This window comes from Malassezia pachydermatis (assembly GCF_001278385.1).
Source record: "Malassezia pachydermatis strain CBS 1879 chromosome Unknown scaffold1, whole genome shotgun sequence".
NCBI lineage: Eukaryota > Fungi > Basidiomycota > Malasseziomycetes > Malasseziales > Malasseziaceae > Malassezia > Malassezia pachydermatis.
The window spans coordinates 983,962-1,000,701 of record NW_017253138.1 but is presented as its reverse complement, the minus strand read 5'-3'; the positions used below and the strand labels follow the sequence as shown (position 1 = coordinate 1,000,701).

The window sequence follows — 16,740 nt, the reverse complement described above, 5'->3', positions numbered from 1 at the left end:
AGTGGGGGAGAAGTCTACGAAAGAAAGAACTACGGCTCCACCACGTACGACCCAGCGACGATCGCACGAGTCGTGGACGTGAGTGTCAGGGGCGCATGATCGTCAACATGCACATCCATTGGACTGAGCGAGTACGAAGGCAACGACCATGCCGCGGCGATGGGCCATGGCGTCGCTTGCGATGCCAGGGGGAATCGCACGGCGCCACGTCCGTCGACATGATTGGCCTGCCATGCAAATTCACGGGCGTCCGGGTCCCAAGTACCGATGGGCTCGCTTAGCACGTCGCCAGTGACGTACGCGTCCTGGGGCACTTGCAAGGAGAAGCTCGGCGCTGGGAGGGATACCGTGTCGCGGTACGCAAACTCGGGGTTTTCGCGGTGGTGCACTAGCACGGAGCTCTGTGTCGACTCGCATCGCCACTGGACATCCAGCAGCAGTGGGACAAACTGCATACGGTACGCATCATCGACCAGCACCTCGTACTCAAACACCGATACGCCGTCGCCAGGCGCATGTTGCAAGAGCGCTTGCAAGTCCAAGTCGTATACGCCTGGCACCGACGTCGGCGTAAAGCAGGGATGAGTCCGTGTTTTGGAGAGGTAGTCCATCCCGTCCACCTGGATGCGTGCATGCGCTTGCATCGACGTCGAGCCCAGCGCAGGCGTAGCCCGCAAATTCACTTGCCCTTCAATCACAAGATGCGTCATCGTGCCTTGCTTCCAATGCGCACTTACGCGCTCTTCGATATGCGCATGTACAGGCATAGGGTTCGACGTAGGGACCATCGTCTCAAACTGAGCCTCCGACATGGACGGCGAGGTGATCGATGTATCGACCAGCGGTGACACAAGCGCGGCCGCATGGCCCTGCTCCAGCTTGGTGCCTGTACGCTGCAGGGGAGCACGTCGTGTAGCCGGAGGGCCCAGGGCCAAACTCGCGGTGCGTGGCTGCATAGGCTGCCTAAGCTGCGTGGAGGGACGCAGCGGCACAGGGATCGTCGACATTGACATCGGCAGCGGCGGCGCTGGTGTCACTGTGGAGGCCGGCGCGACGGACGCGAGAGGCGGCGATGGCATCGCATCGTGCCAGTGTGTGGATGCTGTGCTAGGCCCGGCCCGACTCTCGTGACTGCTTGGGGCTGTAGTGTGATTCGAGAGATGCGTATGTGCACTGTGCATCACAGTCGAATGGCCCACCGAGGAGGAGGACGCGACGGGTGGCGAGTTCGTCATCGCATTGGTCGGCACAGGTGGTGAGGTGGGGGGCGACGCGGTCTTGTGTACGCTGCGAGTGGGCGCGGGCGGAGGAAGGCGCGACGCCGGCCGTGTCGCAGACGATGGCAACGCAATCGATGCAGCGGTAGGGTAGGACGGCGTGGATGCAGACGTAGAGGGGCGGGGCGGCGCCTCAGGGGACGATGGCACCACGGGCGATTCACGCGCATGCGCGATGGTATACGAGGGCAAAGGCACGTTGTGGTCCATCGTAACTGCGGAGGGCGAGGAGGTCGATTCCGTACGGTACACACCCGCGAATCGCTGCATCTCCACCACAGGCCGAAATGCCTGCGCTGCCTCTGCCGACGAGCGCGCCGTATCGTACACCGCCTTGGCCAATTCCGACTCGGCGCGAATGACGTGTTTGCAAGTATCGCGTAAGAGATGTAGGCGTTGGTAGTCAGCACGTTCGTACGACTGGAAGACACGTAGGGCTCGCTCGCGCCATGCAGACTGGGCCTGCGTTAGTGATTCCTGCGTAGACAAGACCTTGTTCACGACAGCTGTGCTCTGGCGTTTCTGCTCGAGCTTTCGCTGCCCTTTCCCGAGCTGCGCTTCTAATGAGTTGATCTCTTTCAGGATCGGCGAGATCACATCGTCCTGCTGGGCGAGCTTGGCCCATTCGCCCTGGGTATGTGCTTGACGGAGCTGATCACTGGCGCGCTGCAAGTGGCCCTGGAACGTGGTATGCAGTTGGGCGACGTCTTCCATTTCGGCGAGGAGGCGTTGGTACAAAGGTCGGAACTCCACAGGCATATAGTTGGGCTCCGAAACGCGCTTGGCTACTTTTTGCAGGTGCTTCACGTACGTCTCCTCGGCGTGCGCACGAGCTGCCATGAGATCCGCGAGTTGGTCATAGAAGATCTTGGCATGACGCATGCGCGTCTGCAGCGCTTGGTGCGTGGTGCGTGGCTCCTTATCCTGCGTGTGAGACAATAGGCACGTACAAGGAAGGCAGTGGAGTACATAACCGCCTCATCCTCACCGACAAGGTCCGTCATGGCGTGACAGAGAGACGAGGGTCGGTGGTCAAAACAACCGAGGCCGCGGTTCGCGTCCCTCCACGCGGCCTCGGTCCTTCCCCCGCGCGCGCGCCACCAACACCCTCAGGCCCGCCACCTGTGTGGAGGGGAAGCAACAAACGACCTAGGGATGTAAAAAGAAAAGAAAAACGGACGAACGCAATTAGGTCAGCAAAAGCCCGCTGTGCGCACTGTATGCGTCCCAAGGGTGGGTCGTCGTCTCGCCTTCGTGGTAGTTTGCGTGCCGGCGAGCCTTGGACTACATCCACCCACGATGGCCGACTTTGTGAAGCTGTCCATTTTTGGCACAGTATTTGAAGTCACTACACGCTATGAAAACTTGCAGCCTGTAGGTATGGGCGCTTTCGGCTTGGTGTGCAGTGCGCATGACAAGCTGACGGACACGTCGGTAGCCATCAAGAAGGTCATGAAGCCCTTCAGTACGCCTGTCCTGGCCAAGCGCACGTACCGTGAATTGAAGCTGCTGAAGCATATTCGCCACGAAAACGTATGTTCGCTGGAATGACGACTTACCCCTAGATTATCAGCCTGAGCGACATTTTCATTTCGCCGCTGGAAGACTTGTACTTTGTCACAGAGCTGCTCGGTACCGACTTGCACCGCTTACTTACGAGTCGTCCGCTGGAGAAGCAGTTCGTGCAGTACTTCCTGTACCAGATCCTGCGTGGTCTCAAGTACGTCCACTCGGCGGGCGTCGTGCATCGCGATTTGAAGCCCAGCAACATTCTGATCAACGAGAACTGCGACTTGAAGATTTGTGACTTTGGTCTGGCGCGTGTACAGGACCCCCAAATGACCGGCTACGTCTCGACACGCTACTACCGAGCGCCGGAGATCATGCTGACATGGCAGAAATACGATGTGGCCGTAGATGTGTGGAGTGCCGGCTGCATCTTCTCAGAAATGCTCGAGGGCAAGCCGTTGTTCCCCGGCAAGGACCATGTCAACCAGTTCTCGATCATCACGGAGCTGCTTGGCACGCCGCCAGATGAAGTGATTCAGACTATCTGCAGTGAAAACACCCTGCGGTTCGTGCAGTCTCTGCCGAAACGTGAACGCATTCCTTTCCGTGAACGATTCCCTAATACTGATCCTGAAGCCTTGGATCTGCTTGACAAAATGCTTGTCTTTGATGTCAACACGCGCATTACGGCTGGCGATGCGCTTTCGCACCCGTACCTTGCACCATACCACAACCCGGACGACGAGCCGGTGGCGGAAGAGACGTTCGACTGGAGCTTTAACGACCAGGACCTCCCGATCGATACGTGGAAGGTAATGATGTACTCGGAAATCCTTGGTACGTACTTTGACACACTAACTAACCCAGACTTCCACAACATCGACGGCGCGAACCCCGAGGACCAGGCTGCAGCCGGCGACGCTGTGCCGCCCGTGGCCGAGTACACGATGGCCTAACGGGCATGAGTGTTTCTAGAGTCGCTAGTACATAGCCAGACGATATCGTCACCTCTTTTGTGTACGTATGCTGCGGCGTTCGGAGGGACTCCACATCTGTCAGCGTGGTGGGCATAGCCCACACGCAATGTGTGGAGTGGCGGCCTCGTCGACGCGAACTACGAGGCGACGACACGCTGACCGCCACCGCCACGTTGTGCCTACGTGATTCGACGCTACGGCATGCAACGGTGGGCACTTGTGGGGCTCATGGCCATGCTGCTTGCATGCATGAGCCAGGTCGTGTACAGCGCCAAGCCCTCGTCCACGACGTCGAGTTCCTCGCAGACCGTGTCGTCGAGCAGTGGACTAGTATCGTCGAGCAATCCCTTTCAACTACCTACGCAAAGTACCGCGTCGTTTGTGCGTGCTAGCACCGGCATTGGGCCACAGTCGAGTATTGTGCCTGTCGTCGCGTCTGATTCGGCGCCGTATGTGCTGCAAGATGGTGTGACTGCACGAAGTGAGCTGAACATCAACGCCACCGATGGACTGTTTTTCTCGTTCAATGCGACGCGGGACGTACCGATTTGGGTATCTCTGTCCCTCTGTAACGGACCTGGGATTCCCGCCTACAATACCAGTAACAAGACGCTGCTCAATGAGCTGGGCCTCACACCGTTTCAAGCGCGTGTCTCCACGCTAGTCTCGGTGTACGTTTCCACGGACGCAGGCACACAACGCCCAGGCCCGAATCACAGTGTGCTAGATGGCCAGATTGGGTATGCTCAGGGTGGGTGGACGCAGATTGTGTTGGAAGATGGCAGCGATAATGGCGCATGGATCGGTGTATGGCCCCCGGCCGATGCGCGAGGCATGACGGGATCGTACCAAGTCCAAATCTCGGCCTCTACGCGTGGCTCATTGGAGAGTGTCGCGACGCAGTCTGGGCTGTTTTTCGATGATACAGATGCGGAGAGTGCGCTCCTTACCTCGTTCAACTTCACAAGTCCTGCGCCCAACATCAGCCTGATTGTGTTGCCGACAGAAGGAGCGTTTTCTTTAACGTCCATCACGTACTTCAACTCCTCCTTCTGCCGTATCTTTGATTTGTGGCAGGACATGGCCTGGCGCGACCTTCAGCCGATGGTCAACAGTAGCGAGACGAGCCGGGGGACCGTGAATGTGATTACACGTGGTGGCTCGAAACCGTCGTCGAACTTGCCGACATCCAACATCAACGACACGGCCGGTATTCAGCCTCTCGTTCCACAGGACAACGACGACGACGACGACGACGATGGGGATGAAAAGCGCAGTGTCGGCCCACTTTTCGAACTCGCAAAGAGGCAGTCGCACGCCGTGACCAATGCCACCAACACTGCGCAAGTCCGCAAACAGTTTTATGTGGATGGACTCTCGCCAGGGACAAACTATACGGCATACCTTGTGTCGTCACAAAACGTTTCCGGCCTCATCCACCGAACCCTATACCCTGCCGTGAAGTTTGTGACCAAGTCGACTCGCAACTGCAAGCTGATGTACAACTTGAATTTCTGCCCGGAACTGGCGTACGCAGTGCCATACAATCCTTCGATGTCGATGTCCGATACGCTTAGTGTCTTGGAAAACATCGTCTCATCGAACTACGGCAACTTTTCTGCAACGCTCAATACATTCCCCTGTGGCTCCGATGAGTTTGGGCTCTACTCAACGGTGGCCACCTGTGATGCCTGCCGCCAAGCATACCAGACCTGGCTATGTGCCGTAGCCATTCCACGATGCACAGATCTGATGGATCCCAGCAAGAGTGCAGCAAGTCAGAACGGCACAGAGCTTGAGGGGTTGCCGATGCCGGCCAATACCAAACTATACCCCTACGTCGTGAATCGGATCGGCCCAGGCTCAAGTCGGCAGCCGTACATTGACAAGCTCTTCAACCCTGGAAACTACGGCGAACTTCTACCATGTATTCATACGTGCGAAATGGTTACGAGATCGTGCCCGCCGGTGATCCAGTGGTCGTGTCCGCGATGGACAGTCACGGCACAGCGTGATTATGGCACGTTTGCGGATGCGGATGCAGAAGGCATGGGCGTCGGTGAGAATGGCGGGGCTGGCCCAGGTGGGCTGCGATACGGCGGTGCTCCATCCCGCTACGTCGCTCAGGACGCGTTTGGCCATGTCTATTGTAATGCCATGAATGTGGATCGATTGCTACGTCAGGCCAGTGCAGCGCGGCGCCAGGCGCAGCCGCTGGCATGGATAGCCCTCGTGGGCTGGACAGGCATCGCGTCTGCTGTGGCCCTATGCCTGAGTGGTATGTATACAATATAACATAGAGAGAGGGGCATAATCAACGATCAGCGCTAATGATCAACGTATTCCCGTCAGGATCCACCAGCCGGAATTCTCGCGTACCCCAAGGCGTGTTCTGTGGCCGATCAAGAATACGCGCCTCGTGGTAATTATGCTCGGGGAAGTAGCCTTGCTGCGCGGCCATGGCCTTTTGCAGCTTGAGCGCCGCCTCCGTAAAGAAGGCATCGACATCGCTGACCATGAGCCACAGCGACTGCGGCTGCACGCTGTGGCGCACCACATCAGCCCGCATAGCAGGCGTACACGAGGCTGGAAGGCGGAGAAGCAAGTGTACGCCCGGCAACGGCGCCTTGGAGCCCTGCTGTGGCAGGCCGGACGCGCTGGGCGTCGCACCAGGTGCACCACGGAACAGGCGCATTTGCGTCTTGTCTTTCGGGCCGTATCGAACAAACCCTAGCACGTCTGTATAAAACGACACGGCGTCTTTCATGCTGCGGGTAAGTCGAAAAGTATACGTACGAGCTCACACGCAAGCATGGAATCGAGAGAAGCATGGTAGCCACAGGGCGCCGCTGAACAGGCGGAGGCCGATCAACGTCCGTATCTGTATCCGAGTCCCACGCATGCGCTGGCATTGCAGGTGCCACAGAGCTTGCGCTGCTTTGTGGGTCTGTCGATGCCGTGACGCCCGCCGGCAACGCGGCCTGGGCCAAGGACATATTGGTCGATATCGGGCGCGTATCTCCCTCGCTAGCTGTTAGTAGATAAGCGCATAGACATACCCGGGCTGCATCCGAAACGAGGTGGGTGCACCGAGCGACGAGAGCGATAGCCCCGCGTTCCTACGCATCGACAGCGATGGCGGTTTGGAACTCGCCATGGTGGGTCCAAGAAAAAGTCCGTGGCTCTGAAACGCTATAGTCCAAGACGCCGCCTGCACCAAGGCGCTTGGGAGCCCTTGTCCATCGCACGTGAATGTGGAGGTCCGTCCGTCGCCAGGCCCTGGCACCTTCGCCCCTACGCATTGGACTTGAACGTACGCGCGGCGCATGTTGTGACGACAGACATGAGTCTCATGCGCCGTCCAGGTACATGGTCGGAGACCTATGCGGCGCTCGAGTCGGATGATTTCTGGCTCGCGTCGCATTATAGACCTTTGCAACAGACACTCGCGCAATGGAAGGCCATGCATCTCCCCTCTCAGCGGTTCGTGCATATGGTGCAGGCATGGTGGCCCCATCTCACATGTGGAATCCGGCCGGCCCGAGAAGCGGCCAGAGTAGGCCTTGAGTCATGGGGGTCTCTCGGCGCAGAGGATGGCCTCCCCCAACTCATTCTTCTTCTATACTTGTGCCACCGATCGTACATGAAGACACCACCTGAACAACAGCCCTTTCGCACGCTGTTAGAGACCTACGACAGCTTCCTCCGTGATCCTTCCACACTCCAGCCTATATACCCATTATTCCACTGGCTGCAGTATATCCCGCCATGTGAAGTGGATGCCATGCAACATGTTGTAAGGGCAATGTTGGACGACGAGGCAGATTTCGTGGATACACAAAAACCATTCGAGTGGCGGTATCTTGCATGGGATCCACATACAGCCTTGCCGCAGAGTGTGTCGGAGCGTGAAAAGTACGAGATTGCACGCACGAGATCCCTCCTTGCGCAAGTCCATCTGGCGCCCATTTCCATGGCACAACAGCGATGGCTCCTCGATCGATTTCATTATGTGCGAGAAATCCTCCTGTCTCAAACGGATCCATGGACAAAGGATAGCTCGGCGGTGCATGGCTGGGCGTTTGCATCGATCCAAATTGGGATGCATGGCGACTTGGATGTGGCAGGCGGCAATGTAGCCGAGCTGGCGATCAAGGCGCCGCACATTGCGCTGGCGTGGATTCGGTTTACATGCGCCCTGCCTCCCATTTTTATTCCTAGTCAAGAGGAACTACGGTCGTTTTTTGTGGGGCTCGCCCAACGTATGAGTGAACTTGTGCGGCCGACCCAAGTCGTGGATCTATGGTCGCATCTATTGACGGTGCCCGATGACGTATGGGTCTTTGGCTATACACAAGATCCTGCAATCCTACGCTTATGCATTCCTATGCGATGGCTTGTACAGGCGTTATCGCTGCCGTACTTTGTGGTACAGTGTGTGTCGCGCATCGACGCAGCGTTGGAGCCGCTGAATAGCATGGAGGTCCCAGCCCTGTGTATGTATGCTACCAAACTCCTTCAAAAAGGACTGATCTGTGCTCAAGAAGGTCCCTCGAGACCCCTGGCCCTGCTGGATGCCATCCAGATTTACGACGAGGATCAGCAGCGACTCTCGCCCGAGGATCTGAAGTCGGGGCATCGACGTACGCTGGACCACATCCAAAAGGAGATCACAGAGCTCCAAGAATCTCTCTACAGTATGCTGTGCAGCTTGGCCCTAAGTCAGTCTAAGCATGCTTACGGCGCACAACTGTATGAAGAGTTATGTACGGTACGTAGACGTTCCTCATCGTAAGGTCCGTGCGTCGATCCTTCATGCACGTGATGTCAGTGCGCGCACGGCGACACCGCGTATGGCGACGCTCGCTTCACCCTACCGACGATGGGACGAAGCGAACGTGGTAGCGCAGCGCAGGCGCTGCTGCTGCTCCAAATCAGCTTACGTCTCATCACATTTGCGTTAAATCAGGTGCTCATACGCACGACGTCCCCCGCCGTCTTTGGCGCGGCCAATGTCCAGTTGGAATTGGTGCTGAGCATTGTCCTCTCGCTCGCTCGTGAAGGCGTACGTGCTGTAATGATGCGCCAGCAGGATGAATTGCGACGGGGAGCTTCACCTGCTACGCACAATGTGGCGCTTGTCCCTGTCGTGGCAGGCAGTCTCCTTTCCGTTAGTGTAGGCTACGCCTACCTCCATTGGTTCGCACCCACGACGCTATGGGAGCAAGGCGGCGACGCTGTGCCTTGGTCTGTCACATTGTACTGTATAGGCGCGCTCCTGGAACTGTTTGCGGAACCTCTGTACACGTATGCATTGGGTCTACCGCAGTTTGTCATGGTGCGTATGGCGATGGAGGCAGGTGGTGTCCTGGCGAAATCGATCGTCAATGTCGTCCTTTTACAGCCCGTGTGCCTCGCATGGATGGCACGCAGTCTTGGCAGTGTATGGCATGTCCCATCTATGACGACTGTTCCTTATGCCTTGCTGGCCTTTGGGTGTGCGCGCGTCGCGTATGGCGGTATGGTCCTGCTCGTCGCAAGCATCAGTATCGCCTCGCTTCGGTCCTGGCGCACTGTTGGGTATACGCTGTGCCCCCAGCAAGGCTGTACGATGCGTGATCATGCTATGTGGTCCTTGATTCGCGTCACAACGGGGCAATCCATCCTCAAACTTCTGCTCACAGAAGGTGATAAAATGGCCATGACGCGATTCACGACGCTCGACGAACAGGGCGGGTATGCGTTGGCGAGCAACTATGGCTCGCTGATAGCTAGGACGTTTTTCCAGCCGATGGAAGAAAGTTCGCGCTTGCACTTTGCGCCATGTGCATCGAGTCGCTCGAACGCTGACCAGGCATCCGCAGCGCAGCTGCTCAGTGTGATGCTGCATCTGCATATGTTGCTAGGGACGTGTATTGTTGCCGCAGCGCCGCCCTTGGCACCGTCCCTGTTAGCATGGCTCGCAGGGCCTCAGTGGGCTGATTCCTCCGCCGCCGCCATTTTAGCGAGTTACTGCTGGTACATCCCTGTGATGGGTCTCAATGGAATGGCCGAGGCCTTCGTCCAGGCGGTTGCGCCGCCTAAGGTTCTTGCGTGGTACTCCCGTATCCTCCTTGGCTCTAGCGCGATGTTCTGGGGGACTTTGGTAGGCGGGTCCTACGTCCCTCTTCTTGCCTCGCTCGGCGCAAGTCGGATGGTATGGGCTAACGTTCTTGCGCTGAGTGTGCGAGTTGCTGCGTCGTTTTGGTACATTCAGCAGTACTGGGCATCGACACCGTTCCATGCACAGATGTCCCTCAGCTCGTTGCTGCCGCATACCAGTGTGCTCAGTGTGTGTGTGGGCTGTGCGATGGTGGGCCGAGCATGGCTCGCGCCGGCGATGCCATTGCTCCCTATGTTGGCCTCGATGGCTGGGATGGGTCTCTGTATGTTGATGGCATTGTATGTACGATGAAAAAGAAAACTAACTAACATGCAGATGGTATGGGGAACGACAAGCGATCTACGCCGCACTCCAGGTGCTGCGCTAGGCATGCAGAATGGGTATTCATCCACGAAAAAGCGCTTCGAGACGCATGGAGACGCGTCGCGAAGGCGTCGAAGTGCGCTGTCGTACAGGCGCTTGAAGGGCATGAAGCGAGATGAGCTGCTGTGCAAGAAAATCACCGGTGCCTGGGCGCATGCGCAGAATTTTCATGGCCATATCGGTCATCAGCGACTGGTCATCCTCGGTAACCTTGTCGCGTTTATGCTGCTTGATGGTGCCAAGGGAGCGCTGAGTCAATACCGACTTGGCACGAGCGCGGCGAGGAAGCTGGCTGGATGCCAGGCGCGCTTGAAAGCCGCGGACACACTCGACCATCAATGCATCGGTACTTTGATCATGCAATAGCAAATAGGAGAGGAGCTCACGGTACTGTGGGCCTTGCAGGATATCAAGAGGGATACCATGGGCCATGCCCGTCTCGGGATCGTATGCATTGAAGTACGAGCGCAGGAACGAGAGCCATTTGAACACAATGTCGACCTCCTTATCCAAGAGCTGCCGCATATCGCAGGGTGCGTCAGAGAGAGGAGGGACCAGTAAGCTTTCTAACGTACGTAGCACCTCTTTCCACACGCGCGTAAGCACAAACTGCAGCTGCGTATCGCTCAAGCTGCTCTTGAGCGTACCGAGCGTATCGTCAAAGTAATCCAGCAAAGGATTGAGGACCGCTTCCATTTCCTGGTCACTCAACGAGCCTTTCTTGGGCATATCCACAGGCGGGATCGAGGGCATCGCGCCATGCGCTTGTGCCTGTGCCATCGCCGATGCATACAAGGCACGCATATTGCCTACCACACGATCCACACGACCACCACGCACAAGCGACTTGAGCACGGAACGTGATAAGTACTGCCGCATGACCAACGACATGTGGTCTACCAAGACACGCACCATGTCCGTTTCTGTACGCTTTAACACTCGGAACGCACGCCCAAAGTAGTACAGAATTCCATCGTGTGATTCTTCGAGGCTCACACGAAGCGCCACTTGGCCATGATGACCGTCTAAATCCAGCCATACATCGCGTGTTTTGTGCTCCTGGAACGCACGTGGATTGAGATGCAGCGATGAACGGCCATACAGCATGGGCTCATGCTCAAATGTACGTTGCCATACCGTAATCGAAATCCACTGGGCATGGGAGCACGCCACATCAATGACTTCGTCCCAGCGGGGGGAGAGGGTATCAAAGATGGTACGTGTTTTAGCCAACCGCTGGCCTTGCTCATCGCTAATCGTGACAAAAGTATCGAGGCGCAGGGCCTCTGGTGTGGCAGCCAATTCGGCTTGGACAATTTTCACGCCAAACGAATACGTAGGCGTAGCTCGAGGCGCCGACGTAGGCTTGCGTGGCGATGCAGCTTCCACTGCATGTGCTGAGGCGGCAGACGCAGCGACTTCCGCTTCCCTCGAATTGGCGGTACGCTTGGCATGAAATTGCTGTACAATCGCCGCTTGCTGATCAGCATCCATAGCCTGGTACAACGCATCCAACGCATGACGCGCTGTCTCTAGATTGTTCAGCTTGATGCAGGAGTACGGCTGTAGTACAAACGGTGGCGCAGGCTTCTCACCCTGCAAGCTTTGCTGCGCCTTCGCCACCCAAGCAGCATGCTTCGCTGGTAGCGAAGCGAGAGCGACACTTGCCAAGCTGGAGGAGGTCTGAGAAGACGTGGAAGAGGCTGTAGGAAGCGGCGATTGTGTCATGTCACTCATATAAATCGCTTCAAGTTCACGACAATACTGCTCTAGCAAGCGCCCAATAGATCGAGTGAGGGCCGCATAAAACAGGGCCTGTTCGTATGCATCAGGCCAAGCCAGGGCTTGCAGCCAGGAAACAGATTGCTGCCATGCCTGCGCAACATCATGGATCGACGCACTGTGAGCCACATCGTGGCTCATCGGCTGGAAGGTATCGTTCTCCAAGGCGGTATGAATCCATGTACTCGTTTTCTGTTCGCTCCACGCCATCCATGCTTCGACATACGGCTGGAAGCAGGAGCGAAGGAAGGCCGCATCCAAGTTGTAGCGTGACATATACGGCTGCAGTCGCTTCCACAACGACAACGCTTCGTTGATTGAGTCCGCGTCCTGCTGGGCTTGAACTTGACGCCACATAACTTTATGTGCGGCAGCCAGATCGGCCACATACATCGGGAAAAGGTGCTGATCAATTTGGTCGCACACAGGCGCGCCAAGGACAGGCAGTGGTAGGCACATATACCAGTGCTGGTGCTGGTGCTCTAGCCACGTTAGGAGAGCGGAAAAGGTATTGACCAGAGGTTTCGAGCCCCAAAGAGCTTGCACTTGCGTAGCATACCGCTGGTGAGCCAGTGTGTGCACAGCCTCCAGCCAGGACTTGGAACGTGTCACTACCCAATCTGGCCGTTCAGGAAGTGGCACGGCTTCCACCTTCGCAAGCAAGGACAAGGCTGGCCGAGCTTCATCCGAGGTAGCTTCATCAGTCGAATACACAGAATACACGAGGCGAAGCAGCGTTTCTGCTAACCCGTCGGTGACTTTGGTGAGCAGAGTTCGCTCAGGCGTACGCCACTGTGTCGGGGATGAGAGCTGCAAAACTTGGGCAACGTCATTCCATGCCTCAGGAAGGCATGCAAATGGGATTTCGCCAGCATCAAACTTGCTCTTAAACAATCGCATAGTTGCCAGCGCTGAGAACGCAGGTGAAATGTTCCACATTTGGGAACAAATACGCAAGAGCTCAACATGCTTAGCTGAGAAGATAGATAAGAGCACTTCTTCTTCGGCTGACTTCTGTCGAATCGTTTCTAGATCTTTGTCAAGGCACCGCTGCGCTAAACGAAAGTAGGCAGCATTGGGATCAGGAGGTATAAAGGTAAACTCGTCGTCTGTCGCGTCTTTGGATACGTCTTGCACGTCAATACTTGATGCAAAGGGGTTGGTGCCGCTTGGTCGTGGAGGCAATGCATGCGTGGCCTCTAACATAGACATTTGCTGAGCCAATGAAGCCAGCGTGCTTTTCCGCCATGTTTGGTAGGCTTCATCTGAGAGAAAGTCGGCGGCACAGCCAGGCCAAGGGTGTTGGGTATGAACATAGTACACACACCGTTTTAGATCTTGGCATGCCGCTTCAATGGTACATGTAGACTGGATCGACTGGATATCCAGTACCACTTGATCCATGCTCGTAGTAAAGAGGGCAGCTACTGCTTGGACGTACGATGAAGTAGCGGCCGAGGTAGGGGTCGTCTCGGTTGCGTCCATAGACGTACGCGCAGATGTCGACTGGTACTCTTGCAACTGATCCAAAACACTGCTTGATGCTGTAGGCATCGTGCGGAGAGTATCATACATGAACCGCACGAAAAGAGACATTTGCTCGTCAAGAGCTAGCGAAATCTCGGCTTCGCTCGATAATCGCTTACCCAAGATCGCTTTGGCCGAATTATTGTACAGCCAAATCCACTCGTCAATCGTCCTAGTTTCTTTGAGACGCTTGGCTGTACTCTCCTCCAGGCTCATGCCGTACATTGAGCCTACAATTTGTCGAAATAACGGCGTATGAAATACGTCTGTATCGCGTCCCATAGCCGCCAATTTCATGCGCTCTACCATTTTGCGATAAAACTTTTCAGGTACACGTTCTCCTTTGTTGCGCCATTCACGCATACGCATCCTCAACCCCCCGCGCTCCTGGCGCACAGGGTCACTGGCTCGGGGGAGAGCGGGTAGAGGCCGTGAGGATGGCCGCCATAAATAGGCTAAGTATGCAATTTGTAAGGCAAATACATAAAGGTCTCCATCTGTGAGTCCACGTCGAGCCGGAAGCGACGCAGCACTACTCCGCGCCATCGCCACGAAGTCCGTACGCCGTGCCAAGGCCCTGGCGGACGTGCACGGTATACGATGTGGAGGGGATGTAATTCACCGCCTCCTCCAGGCCGGTGCGCCACATTGCCACGTGGGACTTGCGTGGCAAGCTCGGGGCCGAAAAGGGAAAAAAATACGCGCGAGCCGCTCTGTGGGTTTCTATCGCGCTATCATAACCATGTCGAAGGCAGACGAAGCCGATGATTTGTACGCTGATTTGTACGGTGAGGAGCCAGAGCCCACTGTGAGTGCTCCAGCACCTAAGGTAGAGGCGAGTGCAACGACAGAGCCTGTGGCAGCAGTGCCTGCGACGTCCACATCAGCTTCGATGACGACGACGCCAGCTGCGCCTGCAGCGCCGTTGGCATCGGCGACAGCGCCAAAGCCAGCGGAAATGGGTGCTAGCTTTATCCCAGGACAGCTTGCTGCGCCGCCTGTAGACTCTGCTGAAGCACGCACAGCTGCGGCAGCTCGTGGTGAGCATGTGGCCCCTCAGGACTTGCCAGATGAAGGGTATGTATTTAATAAGCCAGTTGGGGAATGTACACCCGATATGTGTTTGTATAATGGATCGTACGTGCCTCTTGTGCATGTGTGTACATAAGGACAGGAAAGAAAGAAACATAATAGACGAGAGTGATCTAGTGACTAGCGTCAACAAACGGGTAGGATATGATGTTGTATATGCACCGGTAATCGTCTTTTATGCCCTCTACCTATTTCGTTATGGATCTATCATTGTCGTGCTGCATATACTCAATGTTTACACTGCATACATGGAGTGATTGTGTTCGATCTAGTTGTACATCCACGTCTCGAATGAGCATTCTCACGAGAGAGGACGGATACTAACAGTTAGAAAAATGTTCGTTGGTGGCCTCAACTGGGACACAGACGAAGAGAGTTTGCGTCGTTACTTTGGTCAATTCGGCCCTGTGACGGCTTGCACAGTTATGCGTGATAGTGCTAGCGGGCGTTCGCGTGGCTTTGCGTTCGTCACATTCTCCGACCCCAAGTCTGTCAATGCTGTCATGGTGCGTGAACACTTCCTGGACGGCAAGATTATCGACCCCAAGCGTGCGATTCCTCGCCCAGAACAGTCCAAGACGCAAAAGTGCTTTGTGGGTGGCCTTCCACAAACTGTTACGCAAGATTCATTCAAGCAGCTCTTCCAGCAATTTGGCCATGTACTTGATAGCACAGTCATGATGGACAAGGATACAGGCCGGCCGCGTGGCTTCGGTTTTGTGACGTTTGAAAATGATGAAGGTGTAGAAAATACGCTGGCGCATCAGCCACTCATGCTTGATGGAAAGCAAATTGAAGTAAAGCGTGCCCAGTCCCGCGGTCAGCCGCAACCCAACGCGGCACCCAACCGATTTGTATCAGATCCAGCGCATGGTAGCAATGCTCAAGCTCCTCTGCGTATGTGGGGCAGCATGCCAGATGCCGGGAAGGGTGGCGCTCCTGGTGGCGCCCCTGGTGGCTTTGATCCCCAAGCTATGGCTAAGATGTACCAGCAAATGGGTTGGGGCAGCTCGGCGTGGAACCCACAAATGATGTGGCAGCAGATGATGGCTGCCTACATGGGTGGTGCCGCCGCTAAAGGCGGCTGGGCTCCAGGTGGCCAAGCATCCCCTCAAAATGGTAATGGATATGGTCGCTCTGGCCCGAGTGCTGGTGGCGATGCTGGTTGGAATGGTCGCGGTGGGTCAGGCTCTGATGACAGTCGCCCTGGTCGCTCTGGCGGCGGTTCTTACCAGCGCGAGCGTTCTCCCTCTCGTGGTTCACGCAACTACGATGAGCGCGGTAGCCGCTTTTAGTTATTTGTAGACGTAGCTTGCTATGAACTTGAGATAATGCAAGAAAAATGTTATTCACTGTTACTCTTGAGAGTCAAAAAAAAAAAAAAAAAGAGAGAATAAAAAGTGGACGAGACGGGATTTGAACCCGGGACCTTCTGCTGAATCGAGGGTTGAAGCTCGTTCAGTCACAATTTTTATGCGAAGCAGACGTCATACCACTAGACCACACGCCCTAGATTTACGGCTTTTTGGAAAAAGAAGAATATAAGACTAGTTGGACAGTTAATCTACTGCAAAGTGAAATTTGTGACGCCAACAACAAGTTAAAAAGAGCCACGGGTCGGTACCTCATACCATCATTGAGCTCATCATCTACTACGTACACGATTGACGTCAGGCTAAATAAAAGAGATGCTACAACACGCAGAACGAACAAAAAAGTGGACGAGACGGGATTTGAACCCGGGACCTTCTGCTGAATCGAGGGTTGAAGCTCGTTCAATCACAATTTTTATGCGAAGCAGACGTCATACCACTAGACCACACGCCCTCACAATAGTCGGCTTTTCTGAGAAGCGCGTCTATATAGAAGCGTGCATCGGTTATTGACGTCTAGATTTCGTCTTTCTCTGGTCCTCTGTATTGGAAAATAAGAAAGAAACTAGCAACGAAACTTATGAATAATAATCATGTGTTCAGAAACGTACGTAAACTACAGTACGGAAGATAGTGATCCGTCTGCACCGGTCGCATGGCACATATTGATGAGCCAG

At 55.7% G+C, this 16,740-nt stretch overlaps 7 protein-coding genes across 7 annotated transcripts; 4 read left to right on the top strand and 3 right to left on the bottom strand.

The window, feature by feature from the left end:
* Window positions 1-29: 29 nt before the first annotated feature.
* On the bottom strand, window positions 30-2,281 carry Malapachy_3470 (hypothetical protein; the record flags this gene model as incomplete). Its single annotated transcript, XM_018137938.1, has 2 exons — window positions 30-2,201; window positions 2,228-2,281. The coding sequence occupies 2 exons, from the start codon at window positions 2,279-2,281 to the stop codon at window positions 30-32; spliced, it is 2,226 nt and encodes a 741-aa protein (XP_017993563.1).
* A 295-nt stretch (window positions 2,282-2,576) lies between these two features.
* Window positions 2,577-3,742, top strand: Malapachy_3449 (mitogen-activated protein kinase; the record flags this gene model as incomplete). Its single annotated transcript, XM_018137918.1, has 3 exons — window positions 2,577-2,810; window positions 2,843-3,623; window positions 3,654-3,742. 3 exons carry the CDS (start codon window positions 2,577-2,579, stop codon window positions 3,740-3,742), a joined length of 1,104 nt encoding a protein of 367 aa, XP_017993607.1.
* Window positions 3,743-3,964: 222 nt separating this feature from the next.
* Window positions 3,965-6,058, top strand: Malapachy_3482 (calcium channel subunit mid1; the record flags this gene model as incomplete). Its single annotated transcript, XM_018137950.1, has 1 exon — window positions 3,965-6,058. One exon carries the CDS (start codon window positions 3,965-3,967, stop codon window positions 6,056-6,058), a length of 2,094 nt encoding a protein of 697 aa, XP_017993471.1.
* A 19-nt stretch (window positions 6,059-6,077) lies between these two features.
* Malapachy_3410 (hypothetical protein) lies at window positions 6,078-6,920 on the bottom strand (the record flags this gene model as incomplete). The annotated part of the gene is made up of 3 exons (XM_018137880.1): window positions 6,078-6,531; window positions 6,560-6,790; window positions 6,823-6,920. The coding sequence occupies 3 exons, from the start codon at window positions 6,918-6,920 to the stop codon at window positions 6,078-6,080; spliced, it is 783 nt and encodes a 260-aa protein (XP_017993861.1).
* A 648-nt stretch (window positions 6,921-7,568) lies between these two features.
* Malapachy_3418 (rft-1-domain-containing protein) lies at window positions 7,569-10,293 on the top strand (the record flags this gene model as incomplete). Its single annotated transcript, XM_018137888.1, has 3 exons — window positions 7,569-8,534; window positions 8,595-10,204; window positions 10,242-10,293. The coding sequence occupies 3 exons, from the start codon at window positions 7,569-7,571 to the stop codon at window positions 10,291-10,293; spliced, it is 2,628 nt and encodes an 875-aa protein (XP_017993857.1).
* Window positions 10,294-10,310: 17 nt separating this feature from the next.
* Malapachy_3401 (cytoplasm protein) lies at window positions 10,311-13,967 on the bottom strand (the record flags this gene model as incomplete). The annotated part of the gene is made up of 1 exon (XM_018137871.1): window positions 10,311-13,967. One exon carries the CDS (start codon window positions 13,965-13,967, stop codon window positions 10,311-10,313), a length of 3,657 nt encoding a protein of 1,218 aa, XP_017993799.1.
* A 373-nt stretch (window positions 13,968-14,340) lies between these two features.
* Window positions 14,341-15,985, top strand: Malapachy_3396 (heterogeneous nuclear ribonucleoprotein hrp1; the record flags this gene model as incomplete). Its single annotated transcript, XM_018137867.1, has 2 exons — window positions 14,341-14,675; window positions 15,022-15,985. The coding sequence occupies 2 exons, from the start codon at window positions 14,341-14,343 to the stop codon at window positions 15,983-15,985; spliced, it is 1,299 nt and encodes a 432-aa protein (XP_017993908.1).
* Window positions 15,986-16,740: the final 755 nt, after the last annotated feature.